This window comes from Tachypleus tridentatus, chromosome 9, assembly GCF_004210375.1.
Source record: "Tachypleus tridentatus isolate NWPU-2018 chromosome 9, ASM421037v1, whole genome shotgun sequence".
NCBI lineage: Eukaryota > Metazoa > Arthropoda > Merostomata > Xiphosura > Limulidae > Tachypleus > Tachypleus tridentatus.
The window spans coordinates 130447505-130464453 of record NC_134833.1 but is presented as its reverse complement, the minus strand read 5'-3'; the positions used below and the strand labels follow the sequence as shown (position 1 = coordinate 130464453).

The 16949-nt window shown below is 31.1% G+C and overlaps 2 protein-coding genes across 4 annotated transcripts in view; one reads left to right on the top strand and one right to left on the bottom strand.

The window, feature by feature from the left end:
- The first annotated feature begins 1659 nt into the window (after nucleotides 1-1659).
- LOC143226385 (uncharacterized) lies at nucleotides 1660-11507 on the top strand. Its single transcript, XM_076457286.1, has 9 exons — nucleotides 1660-1983; nucleotides 4092-4174; nucleotides 4559-4708; nucleotides 5264-5368; nucleotides 5505-5625; nucleotides 9758-9897; nucleotides 10266-10373; nucleotides 10773-10836; nucleotides 11210-11507. Exons 1-9 carry the CDS (start codon nucleotides 1761-1763, stop codon nucleotides 11284-11286), a joined length of 1071 nt encoding a protein of 356 aa, XP_076313401.1. The 5' UTR covers nucleotides 1660-1760; the 3' UTR covers nucleotides 11287-11507.
- Nucleotides 11508-15630: 4123 nt separating this feature from the next.
- The window catches only part of LOC143226383 (ubiquitin carboxyl-terminal hydrolase 37-like), a 48015-nt gene continuing 46696 nt past the window's right edge, over nucleotides 15631-16949 (bottom strand). For all 3 annotated transcript variants that reach the window (XM_076457283.1, XM_076457285.1, XM_076457284.1), the window contains one exon: nucleotides 15631-16911. In XM_076457283.1, coding sequence (XP_076313398.1) covers nucleotides 16869-16911 — 43 coding nt within the window. In that variant the 3' untranslated portion in view covers nucleotides 15631-16868. The remainder of the gene's footprint in view (nucleotides 16912-16949) is intronic.

Below are 16949 nucleotides of genomic sequence, written 5' to 3'. Positions count from 1 at the left end.
ATATGTTTTGGAATATCAATAAAAGGAGATTGTTTTAAATAAAACTTACATGTGTGAAGGATATTCCCTAATAAATAAACTACTCTTTACAGTTTCACTCTATAATATGTTGTAAATAACAATAAAAAAGGAAATTTAAGTAATGTAATTCATATCAGCGTTTACAAATTTGCACAAAATAATATTAATGTTGTAATTTATCCAGAATATGATAAACTTGGATGCATATGTTTTTCACACATGTGCTATATATATTAAGCCATAGTGATGCTAGAACGATCCAATGTCAAGTACAATTTTCTGTGTCTCTGCGGAGTCTCCAGCTGAGACAGCGGTAAGTCTACGAATTTACAACACTAAAATCAGGGATTCGATTCCCCTTGGTGGACTCAGCAAATAGGCCGATATGGCTTTGTTATGAGAAAACACACACACATTCTCTCTCTGTAGACGTATTTTCCTCCTAAACGAGTTAATTGATCCAGACCAAAGTTGACACGCTAACTTATTAGCCTCAAAACAAATCAAATTTCTATTAAATTTTCTCATGTATTAAAAAATAAAACATTTAATAAAATAATCCCTATATCGTTACTGCAGCAGCTATTGTAAATAGTTGAATTGGGGATTGGCCATCACATTATAACGCCCCCACAGATAAAATGGGGCGAAGATGTTTGATGTGACGGGGATTTGAATCCACGACTCTTAGATTACGAGTCGAGGACTTTAACCAGCTGGCCGTGCCGGCCCTGGTATATTACATATCAAACACTTAACACGAATGTTTCTTATTTGTTTTTCTCGATATGAAAGGGCATTTAATCAAATCAAAGCAGAAAATTAACACCAGTAGTAAATAAATCATGCAACCATTACATATGTATTTTATTTTCAGCATGTGTGCTGACTCGGGATAAATGCTTTAACGCCAGAAAACAGGATTTGGTGGGAGAAAAAAAAAAAGGATACCATCTATTTTCAGTATTCAAACATTGTGTAACCTTCTATATACGGTTTAACCTTTCCGTAAACAGCACTTGAATTGTGAAAGGAAATTAACAAAAAGAACTAACTAAATGCACTTACAAATGCATATTCTCACAATCAGGCATTTGGGAAAATAATCTATGTATATATTTTTTTCTGTTTAATTGGGAATATTTTATTTTGTTTTTAATAAGGAAAACAAGGTTCTTTTAAATTCACGCGCAAGTAGAGGCATTACATTTACTTTTTACCCTATTATTCTAACACCAGTATTTATGCTTACCATATTTTACAGTTTTAGATTTTATGTAATTCATGATGTAAGTTTATACTGCAAACACACACACATGAAAAAGAACGTTAGGTCAAAATATCAATAACACAATTTCCAAATAATGTAAAAACGTCTTGTTCGAAAATAATAATTAGAGCAAGAATCGTCTTTTCCCCTTATTTTCATGTGTATGTTGGTAATAATACTTTTAATATTTTGTAGATGAATTTAAATAAGATAATTTAATGTTTTTATTCACTGAAACGCTTACTTTCTTCATTTGAAATTTAGTACACTTATACCTACACTTCTTTTAAATAAATTTCTTATTGACACTGACCTTGTTTACACGTGTATTAAGAATTAGATGATTATGCAAATAAACCACGTGCTACTAGAAATCGTTAAGATACGAAAGGTCACGGCCGCTTAGTAGTGGTTCAAATAAGACGCGCGTAACTGTTCACTTTGTTGTAGTTGGTTGGGGTGAAAGAAAATGGGTTCTCATACACAAAACAGAGGTAGTATTACTATTTTTTCGAAGTTAATGGAGTTACCTGTAGTTCGTTCGACTGTAGGACTTGTTCGAGAAACCTATAGTAATATCAAACATCAGAACAAAGCTTTTGAACTTTGTGTAGGTGCGGCAGAATCCAGTGTTTGTAGAGTGACTTCGGGATTGTTTTCTTTGACGCACGTGGGGTTTGTTCGTGAGTCTTGTGAGTATTTCTATAAGTATGGTATTCTAACAAATTGATAGTATCAAGATAGTCTAATTCTATGGTGTAGAACTTAACATAATTTTCTTAAAAAGTGTTGCAGCTTTATGTGATTGGAGAGGGTATACTTTTAATCGCAGTCTGGCGTGTCAGTACGGGTATTACATGTGGATTTTAAATGTTAAAAGTTGCATATATTCAATCACTTGTCCACGAGAAGTCCTAATTTGTAACATGAAATTATCAAAATGCAACTAATTTCGAGCTTTAATTTGTTTTTGTGTAAATCGTAGTTAATTTAATGCTGTGTACTTTTACCAGTTAATTTATTGATGATTTAAGTAATTATTAATAGTATGTACTAATATGTTAACAAAGCTGTTTGAGTGGGGTAGGACTTATAATGCACTGGGTTTGACTTTCTGAACTTTTCGAAACCTTTTAAATTTTTTGTTTAATTTTTTGAGTCTTGTGGCAACATTATAGCTTTTTACTAAAGGTATTTTTGTAAGAGCAAATTTGTTTTTTAAAAACATCCTTACTAAAATTGATGTTTTTCGTTTATTAAACAAAACTAAATGTACTATGAGTGTATTCTCGCGTTACTACAATGATTATTATAAGACTGCAGTATTTTTTCTCGATCTAAGCATTGATACTGAACTTGTTTAAATGCGTATCCTTTTAAAACTTGCGCATATTTAAAATAATTCTTTCGTTCTTTCCACAGGCCTTTAAATTTGATATTTCACAAGTTCCTGTTAGCTCTAGTACTTATTAGCATTTCATATTGACTAAAATGCAATTTAAAACTCTTGCCCCGAAATTCCTCTTTAAAATAACTAACATGTATTAGTAGTGCACATTTTGTATAAGATAAAGTAATATGTCAAAATATTTTATACTTTAAAGTAGCCGAATTCTGTTTTATTTCAAATAGGCTTATAACGGTAATTTATATATATTTGTATTAAAGACATAATTGTGTATCAATTTTGTTAGCAAACAACGAACTTGATACACTAACAGTTAATTACTGAACTTAATTTCTAGTTATTTGAGACGTTAATGTTTTTAACATAGTATCGTAAATCGAAGACTCTTCAGAAATATATACGTAACGCGTGTTTTAATATTTTAACCAATTCCGTATGCGTTGAACTTGCGAATCATTTAAGGTACTTTTTTAAACTTTCAACAAAATGAGCTAATCGTTCAATCCTTTTATGACGTATGAAATATTCTTAAACCCTTTCTTTAAAACTATAAATTTTGCAGCCTTATCCACTAAATGGCTAGTTAAACTTTCTTGCTACTGAACAAGTGATTGTCCTCAAATAGTAAACATCTCTAACCTTAAACTGGCCTATTTATCTTATTGCTGGTAAAACTCGACACGAAAACAAAGGTTTTAAATGTAGTAAATTATAATACTGACTGCTTTAAGTAACCTAATCTACATCAAAACCAAGTTTGTTTTTTTTTAAATTTCAACCTATTCTCATATAACAATTTATCGACGTCCGAGAATCGCCCTATATTTTTACAAGGTGTGTGCTTTTTTCTAAAAGGGGCCAAAGCTGCCCATAGTACTTCAAACGAAGTTTGTTTTTTTTCTTTCTTGTATGTAACCCTTCCACCGTTCAAAAAGATAGTCTGTTCTAAAATTTAGACAGAAGGTAAGATAGTGCTTTCTAAAATTGTGAATAGTATTTATGGGTAAACTGGTTTTGCTTTTATATAATGAAGCGATCGTATGTATCTGACCCAAATAGTAAATACAATGGTGCCGTTTGTTGTGCTAAAATCTATTATCTCAATACCGGAAGCGATGATTGAGACTTAAAACGTTGCGCTATTTGTTGACTGGCATCAGAAACGAACATCCATAACTTCACACGTGAATGTTCTCGTTTCTAGACAACTAGAAACAACTAATTATATGCAATAACAATTTATTTTGGTAGAGCACAAATTTAAAATTATTCTCCTCCTAACAAGCACATGGCAAAGTACGGATGTTTTGTTGGATTTGGTTAATTTATTGATGTAATGTTTCACTCTTAGTGTACTACAGTAAGTTTTTTAATATAATTTATTTTTTCTAGTGGAGTACGCGGACGCCAGTTGCTGTACTTGGCTAGATGGAATGCAAAGGAAACATCCTTTACTTGCATCTCCGACAGAAAAGGTAAAGCTGTTTTGTTTTTTATAGTGTTTGTTTAGTTTGTTATAACCAAAAATAAGCCGAAACAGAACACTGCATTAATTGAAATGATCCAAAGGTACAAGCTGTAACATGGGATACAAAATTACTCTAGGTTTTGGATGTAATTGCAGAAGTTCTCTCCTTGCAGTGGGGATACACCGTCTATCAGTCTTAGCCTCCATTCACCGGTCTCGCAAAATTTAAAGGTAATAGCAATAAAAATTAAAATCTTAGATCTAGAAAATAGAGGAAGATGTGGATGCTGAAGCCCATTGCTGAATTACAGCACTTCTCGTGTAATATCTATTTTGCAAAATTGTTTATGCAACTTGTCAAAACTTTAATTTGTATTCTATTTTGTCACAGGTAGTGGCCTACGCAAAGGAGTATGGTGAAGACACCTTATCAAATGTGGCTAACAAGGTTTTTTATGTAGCTCCTGCACGATATATACTAAGAATCACTGATATATTACTTGGAAGAGCTGAGAAATGGATGAGAAAGAAAACTCAAAAGGTGTCAACACTTCTATTTTAATTTATTTCTTCAATATTTAATCTTTTAATTCTTAAGACAAGACATTTTAAATGCTGATGTATCACTGGTAATTCTGGGAAAAGTAACTCAATACTAGCATTTTTTATATGTATAATCTCTGCCAGTGACTTAACTTGAATTCCACTTGTATCTAAATTAAGCAAAGTTTTGAAAAGAAAACTGAAAAGTTCTAAAAGATTTCCCTGTAAACTGACATAAACATTAATAAGACGTTTCTTTTAGAAACATAATTTCTCCAATTTTTAAAAAGATTGGAGAAACAAAGTAATCTTTAATAACAGAATTAGCTTAGTGTAAATATTTAACAATAGGCTAGTTTTATCTTTGATGGATGTCAAAGGTGAACATTTAGTGTACTAAGTATTAGGACTTGCTGCCTAGCAAATGGGTCATACTTCTATATAGGTAACTTTACCTTAAGTACCATTTTATAGTTTGTTTCCTACTAGTAGATTTTAAACACTTGTTGAAACTAAGCAATGATCCTTTGGTAACAAATTCGTTTATTTTAAGGCAATAGTAATTCGATCATTTCGTCGAACTCTGAGAAGACTGCGAAGAAATGCAGTCAGGCAGCGCCAGCTTGGTGTGAAAAACTTTAAGAAGGGAAGAAAGACTGTAAGTTAATCTTTCTGTATATATACACAATCAGGTTATTGGTGTGCTTTGTACTAAAGAATAATAAAACTAAGTTTTGTACATCAACATATTTTTGAATGTTTAGATTCTTTCTTTATATGAAACTATTTTAAAGGTAACTCCAAAGAAAAAGGTTCGACTATCATACCGGATTTTAACCTTGCCAAGATGGATTCTGGAAAGACTAGGAGTGGTGTCTGTAAGCAAATGTTTGTTGACAATGCCTTCATCAATAGGTATGTTTCCCACCCACAAAATTTGAAGAAATGTGAAACAATATTAAGGTATTACCGAATAACAATTAAATCTTTTGGCATTTTTAAATGCTTTATTCAGTTCATCTTTTCTAGAAGAAAGCTTATTTTATAGCTCAATGTTTTAAGTTGTTACAGAACCCCCCAACACAATACATTTTGGAACACTAACTTTCAGGTGTAATTAGTTTGGTAAGCTTTGGATCATCAAATTTTTCATAACTTTTGATATAAATTCTTGTTCTGTATACTTTGTTCTAGTGAACATTTTAATCAAGATTCCAGTGTGTAGAAAGAAAATAATTTGTTCTTTTGAATTAACCACTCTGCTTTTTTTGCTTCACTTGACATGGTGGGTAAAACAAAACATGTGGCCTAACTATTGCTAATGACAATTTGTTGTAAAATTCTATACAAAATGTACACCTGTCAACTTTTAATTCCTGTAAGTTGCACATGCTCAATATTCCCACCCCAATTATTTTAGTACCTTTTCTCACCTGAAATGTTTTTAATTTATATATTTTTATCAATACAAAAATTCATACTCTATAGTAACAAACAAACTTTAAAGATTCTTTTAAAATGTGACTTTCCTCTAAAATGTTAACATCTTTTAGTAATGCCATGGAGTCTAAATTAACAGTTCATTACTTGCAAGCACCTGTTATATCCATATGAAGAATCATTTATGCCAATTTCTTAAACTATCACAACAGAAGTCTAGAAAATATTTGCTTAAGCTGGCAATGAATACTAACTGTCCACCCATATAACTGTTTAAGAACATTAGCTGAAAATTACTAATTAACTTGCTTGGTCTAACCAATACTTGCATATCTGTATTCTTTCACTTTATAATTTTAATTCTCTAAATTGATATTCTTTAATCCAAAGGGTAAATCCTTTTTACCCTTAAGTAGGGCTGTATTAATTTCAGAAAATCACTTCATGTGACTTGATTGTGGGCATGTGTAAAGATTGTCCATTTGATTGTCTTTTTGTTCAATAATTGTTGCATTTATGACCTATATTTATACAAGGCTGACCTAACTAATTAGTGTAAGATCTGTCAGTTTCCAAAATTTAATAAATACCATCTACTGGATGTGGTGGTTTCAATTGCCACTTTCCAAGCTATGAAAAGGGGAAACATTTTTGAACTCCTTAAGTTTCCTGCAATTCCAATTGCCTGCCCAACATGTTGCAGTCTTCTTTAGCTTTCTGTTGCAAGCAAAAGTTTGCCTAAAGGCACATTACAAATTAAAAACTTGTCTATATTAACATGTTTTATAATAGCCTTCATTTTATATTCATTAACTTGCTTTAAATTGTTTAAAATTTCACCTTATCTGATATTTGCTTAGTTTTTCAAACTGGGTAAACTTCATCATGTAGCAAATTTGATCACCAGTTGGATACTTAATGTATACACTTTATTTTTTATTTAACATTTCAATTCAAAGTGGTACTTGGATAAAAGATTTTTTTTTTTTTAATGGGACTTTTTTCAATAGCAATCTCCTGCTTCAAGCTACTTAATTTCATGTGGTTTCCTATCTTGAAAATAAAACATTGCACAATATAAGCAAAATTAGTCCTTCTGTCCTGTTATGCTTAATATAAACTGCAGTTATTCTAATTCTGTACCTAGCATTAGTTTGTACAGTTTAGTTAATCTAAATAAACTGTAAACAAAGTTGTCTGTTATCAAAACTTTTAATAGTTCAGTAATTCATTTTGAATATAGTGAACTAATATCATGTAGTCAGTACTTAAATTGAAAGCTGTAACTAAGAAACAAATGAATTGTATGTGCAGTAAACATGTTATCATAACTTCTCAAGAATTAGACAAACTTTATAACCAATGGTTTAAGATTTTTTTTCCCTACCTAACGATTTTCTAGAACACAACCTATGTTTGTCAAAATGTACAAATCACTTTCTAAAGATAACCATAATTGCAAACTTTCACTTATTTGTTTTTTGTTAGAAGCATCTCTTCACTTTTAATGTATTTTATTGTTATCTTTACACAAGTTTTTATTACTATATTGTTAATCTATACATGCAAATTGATATCTTTCAATACCAGATTAACTATTGTCATGATGGCACCTTCTTCATATGACTAGTTTTTGTTAAATTTTGTTCTAAGTTTAATTTGCTATTTCTCAGCTAACATATTTCTACCTCCAGTAAGTTTTTAATTTGTACTTTCTACTTCACCTTCCAGCTTTCTGTCTATTCCAAAATAGAAACTTTGAGCCCATTCTTTTATTTATACGTACTTTATCAATCTAGTTATCTAAGTACATTATTTTCAATAAGCATTTACTTAGTCACTACAAACATAAATTTGTATTTCTTTCTCATTTTAATCTCGTAGTTGAGTTGTACAAATAAGTGAATTATCTTTTGAATACGAAATTTGTTTTATAAGAAATGGATTTTTGGTGTTGGAGCATGAAAATAATTTGAATAAATTTTAACTTTTCTATCACTTTGGAACTTTGCCTGTGATCTTGACACTAGTGCAAACTAACTTTATAAAGTTACTCCTTTAACTATTTCCTTAAGTGAAGCTTCATCACAGTATGAAAATTTTCTATGCATATGCTATTTGTCCACATGTAGTATTGAATTTTTTTTTAACTGTCACTAACCTCTCTAATATGAACTTAGAACAACCAGTGTTCATGTATTTGGTCATTAAGTGCTAATCATAATTGTTGAACCTATCTGTATATTCTAAAGTCTTCAACAGGAAAAGAAAGCCTTTAATAAATCTTTTGCCTCATCACTTTTTTAACTTGTGAAATATCAGCACAGCTCTTCAAACTTCAAATGGAATTAATACCTATCATCTCAACACTCTTAATATTTAAATTAAGATCCTAAATCTGCTACTTATGGGTTACCATACTAAAACTATACTTTTGACAACAGCCCATCAAACTTGATACTTATTAATTCAAACAGACTACTATGAATCTGATCTTTCAGCGTGAACTGCTTTTCTAATATTTATTTATCCTTTTGGTCTATCCATGAATATAGTATCAAAACTACATACTCAGTTATTTTTACTTTATTGATAGTTTCTTCAAATAACTGCTTGCAAATCACAGCTAACAACTTTAATTCAAAATCATAAGTTGCAACAATTGATCTTAGTTTTCTAAGGATTCTAGTGCTCCAAAAGATAATACATTTTGGAAAAAATTCTCAGTACAGTTAAACTTGCTTATTATTATTTTTACATCACTTCAACTTTTCTGCCCATTCTTAATTAGTTTCAAACTTTGTACTACTGTGGTTACTCTTAGTTACTGTACTTTTAGTTTCTTAAGCATAAGTACCAATCCCCAATGATGAATTTAAATTATCTTCAGACTTTAAATACACTGCATTTGTTTTATTCAAAACCAAAATGGGCTACATACACTGCCTTCTGTGAAATGTAGTTGACCATTTCAGGTATGTTGAGTGCAATTCAACAATAACCTACAGTGAAGCTACATTTTCATTTTATGTTGCAAATTAACATGAATGAAGGTGAGTTCGGTTCTTAATATTCTGCTTATGAAATAAATTTTGGCATCAACATTATACATGGCTGTTATCCTGTCATTTTAAATAATCTGGTTCTTGTAAAATCCCAAACCCTTGTATACATAATGTTCAGATTGCTAATTTCTTACTGTTTAAAGAAATGTGCCTTTGCAACAAAATTAACAAAGGTGTATAATGTGATTCGAATTACCATGGCCATACATTTCTAAATACAAGTTAATTTTCTATGTCTAAAATTGTCCTCTCCTACAAATTTTTAATTGAATAAATTTGAAAGTAACTTTTGTATGTCAAAAATGCTTCACTTTGACAATTTTTTACTTTTATTTGTAATGTCTTACCAAAATAATTGGCTTTGGTAGTCTGGATATCTTTTAAAAGATATTTCATTCTTAACAGCTGTCATAAAACTTAAATGGTATAAAGAAATAGTTTACTGTTTCAAGTCCTTTCTTGGTAAAATTTAGGTTAAAATTCTATTTTTTTAACCTAAAGTTTTCACTTCCTTATTTAGTGACTAATGCCAATTATTTTAGATAACAAAAATGATAACTTTCACAAAAGTCCAGGAGCTAAACGTAAACATGAAGCTATAGAATCTGGAAGTGAAGATGAAGGACTGGAGGTTTTGGACAAAATAGACGAATATGTTTCATCAGAAGATCCAGATTATGTGGTAAATCCTTTGAGCCCTTAAGTCTTAATTAGAAAGGACTAGACTAGTTGGTTACATTAGTTTTAAATTATACACATGCTCTTATAAATGCACTTATCAGAAAGTAACAGAAATTGTAGAATTGACTTGTTCCTGCTTCTGCGTTTGAAACCACCACCCAGTTAAATTTTAGTCTGTTCATATTTTAAAACTAAGTAATGAAAAACTTGTCATCTGAATTAACATAGAAAAACTTTTTAAATTTATTAAAAACAACAATGGTTTTAAATCAACTACTTAAACTATTATTCATTAATTATACCAGGTTGTTTATAAAATATTAGCCTATCCTTAACAACTGTTTTATGACATCAGAATGTGAATTTCAGCCTTCTGAAGAAGAAAGTACAGACAGTTTAGAATACCGCTCTGATGTAGAGGATGAAGGTCCTGCTACAAACATTAAAGATGAGAAAATTCCTGAAAATTTTAACAAGGTATTCTGCATGTGAATTTTCTTAAGTGAAACTAACAAATTATTCACTTGACTAGAAGAATTGACCATTTAAATAATTAATTAATGTTGTGCTAAAATGTTTTAGGGAGAGGATAAGATGTGAAATTTTACAATTAATTAAAATAATGTTAATTGCAGATTATGTATGTTGAACTTGCACTAAAAGCAGTTCTAAGGTGTAAAATGTACTAAAACTTGTCCCTAACTTATTGTAAAATTTAAAATTCTGACTATCGTGTATTTTCAACTTGCTAGTAACATTTATGTAAGTCCTTAGGAAATTCCTTGACTAATTACTTGCACTTTATCTCGCCAACAATTACATTTAATTTTAACCTTATCGTAGTGTAAATGTTTTTAAATATATTCTTTTTTAAAGTCTGGAGGAAAGGAAAGCTTGTCTGCAGAGCAGTCAAACAGTTTGCAAGATCAACATGCAAAGGGTCAGTTGCTTTTGTTCTTAGTTTGTGTATAAATTCGAAGACTATTTCAACTAGTGTAACTTTTTTACATTTTCCTTACAAATTAAGTTAACTAAAACAAAAGTATTCGGGAGTCTACCGCTTCCGTTTACGCTTCAGAAACGTAATGTTATGAACGCTTAAGCTCATGATAAATTTTCAATGGTTATCCATGCATTACGTGATGCGATGTCTCCTAGTGTTATCCATTAAATGTTAAAGTGCATAAATATGATTCTGCCATAAGCAGATTATTGTTAACACCTTAACCCTGTAGTTTTAATGTCATAAACTTTTTTTTAAAAGGTTAACTCGGTTTAGAAAAGTCAATTATGTTAATATTTTTATTTTCCAGATAAAATAGAAGAAAACTCTACTGTTCTACCATCTCAAATACAAGAAAACTCTACTGTTCTACCATCTGAAGAATGAATATTTTGCTGCATTGCTTTTAGAGAGTTGCCTCCATCTTACTCTTTACCAACCGATTTCAATAAGCTGTTTTAGAAATTCTACTTTTCAAATGTTTAATTATATAAATTATACTTTACTAGTTCCTGAGTAACGTACATTGCACCATATCACATGATCATGGTTTAAATGCATGTATTTTAAAATACCAATTATGTTAATAAATATTTTTGGCTTGGTGAGTGTCTTACAAAACGTGATCTTATTTTGACGTTAAAGCCGTGTTTTAGAAATGAATACAGAACCTTTCCAGTACTGCTTCCTAGTACCAGCAGGAAAACTTACTAGACAGGTTTCTACTTTATTTGGAGTTTCATGCAAAATCATTTACTACATATAATTATAATATTATTAAAGAGGTAATTGTCATACTAGAACAGTATTAAATAAACAGAAAAATGTTAATTACCAGTAATTATGTTAATAGTTCAATAATAAATTTTGCTCGTTTTCTGTTCCCTACTGATACCAAACTTCGCACAGAAACAATCGCTAAAAGCTAAACTTCATTTGCTTATTTTAATTCTGTAAGCTGTTACCATGAAAGGCCCAGCAACATAAGTCAGTTAAAAAATGAGCTGCTTTAGTAGTTACTTCTAAAAACATGTGAAACTAATCGCAGAAAATATCGCATGGCGACAAAAAAACATGAAATTACGACATTGGAGTATGGTATCCGTCCATCATTACAGATGCCAAATGTAATGTCATAAATTCAACATTTCACCATAACACACGCCCTCACGTAAATCTCTACATGTTATCTTATAACCGTATTTTTTAATTTTGTACGAAATGCTTTTGAAAAATAAAATTTCATTATGCTGGAATCCCAGAATAAAACATCACCCTCTTCTACGAATGGCGAAAAGAAGAAACTGGCCAGTATACGTCAGAGCAGGAGAGTGAAATTAGATTCATAGAAAGCCATTATGGGTGTGGCCCACCATAAGATTTGAAAGAGTTCACGAAAACTTTGCGGACAAGCTGCTAAGATTGCACGGGAAAGACGTGAACCATGAATATCATAAGGCTAAAATGAACACGAGAGCAATCTGACGAGGTCGTGGGGGATTCAGGATGTGAAGACCCTCAAGAAGTGTCATGCCTCGGACTCTTAAGTTGATTAACAAAGCCATAGATCTTTAAATACGATCCAGACCTCGCGAGAACTGTTAAAGTGCTGAGGACAGTCCCTTGCATGTTATAAAGTTTTTATAATGTAAGACAAGTTTCCGTCTGAAGTTCTTGGAAAAGCAACATCAACTTCACCTTCCAATTCAGCTAGAGCTTAAAATCTCTCTGCCGTGGTTATCTGTATGAATATTTTAACTTTGAAATTAAAATATTCTGGAAGAATTTTTTTTTTTAATCCCTTCTACAGAACATTACTCTTACTTCATCACATCATCTATGAGGGCAGGATTGCTGGAAAACATAGTTCATTAAGAGATTCTTTGTGTTCTTAATACATCGTGTAAAAATATAATTTAATAACGTAATCTTTTATATTTAAAATCACGCAAGTAAAGTATCTTAAGGTTGCATGAAAAATGGCATAATCGTAAATTATCGGGAATTCCATATATATAGACATCATGCAACTACTTCAAGGTAATACTGTTGTCGTTCTCTAAGACAGCAACCAACACTGGTTCCTTCAATTTCTTATAAATCATTCATATATGAACATCCATACAACTACTTCAAGGTGCAAATCTTTCTACCTCTAAGCTACTTCAAGGTGCAAATCTTTCTACCTCTAAGACAACACTGGTTACTACAATTTCTCTTATGAAATAAACTGCAGATAACTTCCTTCCTTTGTCCTGTTCCATCAGTGTTTTAATAGGGGCCTTAAACTACAACATTTCACTTGCTCACTATTTTCAGTTACCAATGACTTGTGACTAATCCATATTTAAATATGTACGTACAGCTTCTGATATTTATATAAGTTGCAAATATTCAATTCATCTTACTATCACTGTTAAATATGACAAAATGATGCATCGCTCCCAATTCATTTTAAAATCTTAAGTACCTCAAGCAGCTTCCCTTCAACTTCTCAGATTGAAATATCAAATTTTCTTATTTTCCTGGGAAATTCCTATCCCAGGTATTATTGTACCAATACTCCTCTCAATTGTATATGTAAAAAAACGACTGGTATGGATGGAGAAAGCACTATGGAGAGAAGCAAACAATATTTCGACCTTCTCTACAAGTAGGTTTTTCTCGTCATCAGTGCTTAATACTCCTCTCAACCCTGTGCAGTAGTTCAATGTCCTACCTAAAACAAGAAAGTATCCCAAAATATGGTCTAATCAGTGACCTATACAATGAAATAACATCTTTAGATTTACATTCCATATTTTGTAGATACAACCTAAAATCCTATTTGCTCTAGCAACAACACAGCGTTTGGATATGTTATGAAACTGATGAACTATTATACCAAAATTCCTTTCTTTCATTAAACTATTAAGATTATTCTCAACCAAATTATATTTGTAATTCAAACCATAACCTATCAGTCATTTATTTGCCAAACTCTTAATATAAATCCTTCTGTAAAGCAGCAGCCATTTCAAAACTAATACCACAGACCTAAATATCTGTAAAGGTAAGTATTTTTTCATTTATGTAAATTGAAAATCATAAGACTGTACTTTAAGGTACAGCCCTTGTAACAATAATCGAGTTTGGCTAAACTCCATTTGTAACAAACCTATGCTTTCTTCTTTCAAAGTCTCCCACTTATTCCCCCCCCTACTTTTTTGGCAAACCTTTTATGTAGCACCTTCGAGTGCTTTCTGAAAACCAAGACACACCTTATTCTCCTCCACGCTTGCAGTAACCTTTTCAAAGCATGTAAAATAATGTGCAAGACAAGATTTTTCCTTTTATCACACTTTTCCCACACCTGGTGGGCAAATAATTTGCAAGACAATTTTTATCATCTCCTTTAAAAATAGTAGTAGTATAGGCTAACTTCCAATCCTCTGGTACCTAACACCTACTCAAAGATTTATAAAAAAACAATATTAAGTGGCTCACCCATCTAACCTTCAATTCTCTTTCAAAACCCTAGGGAAAATATCTTGCCCAGGAGATTTATTTGTCTTTAAATTTCCCAACTGTTTCTTAAGCTCGGCATTAATAAAATCGTATCGTTACCATCAACTGTTCCATACGTAATACCACTTACAAGTTGAGAAGAAATTCATCCTGAAAAGTTCCCCAAAATTTTCATGGTGCGTTTCCAGCATTTCCCAATCTACACCACTAAATTAAAATCTCCCATTCATTAACAGGTGCAATTTTCATTTCGCTGTAAAGTTTCTAATTTCTTCAGTACCATCTAGTGGACTGCAGCAAATTCCTACTAAATGCCTGTTACCTTTCCATCCACTAATAGAAACCTAATTGGATTCAATAACATTATCTTTGATATTCTCAACTTCAACACTACTCCTCTCCTGTTCTTGATATCTGCTGCTTGACAGTAATGTGTGGTAATTTGGTTCAGATGTAAGATTCTTATGGTTACACTGTCTGAACCATTTAAAGTTTTCCTTAATGTTTTTATGCGAGATTGTGAAAACATTTCAATACAATTACACTAATGTTATGACAGTACTTGAAGCTTACATATAGTCTTAGATATTTGTGTTTTAAGTACAGTGCAGTTTTCTTTTCTTTAATGTTATTTTCAATAACAGAAAACATTGGAGGCATTTTTAAGAACAAGACTACAAATAGTCTTCAGAAAGGTTTTGCCTGAATCTTCTGCAAAAGCTATACGAAGGCTATACATCCCTAATTTAGTAGTGAAATAATAGATAGAAAAACAGGTATCACTACTCACTAATGGACTAATCTTTTACCAATTGGATTGACCATCAAATCATAAAAAACCCATGCCTGAAAGGCCAGCATGTTCACTGGGATGGGGGTTTCAACCTACAACCCACAGATTGCAAGTTTAACACATTAACCACGTGACCCTGCTAGGCCCTTTAGCATGCACAAAGAAATTTCAAATGTTTTAAAAATTAATAAATATTGAACTTAAGCTTTTGTTTTAGAATGGCTTATAAAGTTGAAAAAGTGAGAAAGGTTAGAGATAGAGTAGGAAAAATTAACCACAAATGCGAATGGTGTTAAAATGTGGGGTAAGGAAGGTGTCTTTAAAGCTCTTTGTCCTTTGATAAAGGACATTGAGTTCTTGAGGAATAGTAAGTTATTTTTATTAATAAATCACTTTCTTTAGTATATGCTTGAAATTAAATACACTACAAGTATTTACAAAATTTTATTCATTCAGTAATTCATATACAACTATGGCACAGAAACCAATCATTTCTGCTGGTTTGATTAAGAAAATGGAAATCAACCTTGCTTCATTTTTTGTACTATACAAATGAGAGAGATTACAGTGAATGGACAAAAAGAAATTGCTCTTCAACTAACACAAATGACAATCAAAATAGTTTAGTTTTTAAACTGTCCTGAACTTAGTGCACATACCCTTTGTAAGAACAACTCAATTATGGTTTCTTCTTTAATGTTTTAGAAACAATTGTTCAAATCACACTTATGTTAACTATCAGAATTTAACTGAAGTGAACTAATCACAACTCAGCTTTAAGAACGTTTTTGTCAGAAATGTCATCAACTCACTGCATAATTTAACTATCAAAATGTACATATTTCCTTAGATTCATACTCTCCAATGTTTAAGTTTCTGAAATACTAGTCCTTTATTAATATTAACAAAGTATTTTATTTTAACTAGTAAGTGAGAACGAAACCTTGTGAGTCAGAAACATGTATCGTGATCAGAAATGTAAATAATTAGAAAAACTGAAAAGAAATGGCATTAACAGTGGTTATAATATCCTGATTTTCGTTTGTTATGACATGTTAACTTAGCATTTCTTACATACTCAAAAATCAATTTCACAACAATCACAAAAACAAGTAGGATAATAATTTCAACATATTAAAAAAAAACACTTTTTTTTGCCACTACTGGGAGGGGAAAGGTTCCAACACTTGTAAAAACAAAAAAATCCTTGCTATATATATATATTTTGATTGTCCATGATAACCAACTTGTATGAAAACGATAATTATTAGTATACTTAAAATAAGCAACTTCTTATTTCATGGTACGCTCACTATTCTCAATTTCTTTTTGTAAAAGTACATGAACAACTGAAACATGCCATAAAACTTGGCACATTTATTATCTGGAATATTAATTGTGCGCATCAGTCCCATTCAACCTGTAATAAAAGTTATAAAACTGGAAGGTTGCATCTTGTAAACTTCAGATCAAAGAGAAGATAAAGAAACAAATGGCCCCTGTGTTGTGCTGTATAATACCTGCATATTAAGGTATAAAATAAAACAACGGACGGCCTATTTCTGCAATAACTGGAAAATTCTCTCTGTGGCAGTTAACATGTTTGAAGGAAGGACTACATATATATATATATTTTATATAATACACACATTATTACTACAAAATATTCTTATTTTCTAGACAATATCTTCTTTCTCCTTGGCTCTCCACACCTAAATTCAGAATAAATACAAATCACATTATGAAGTTT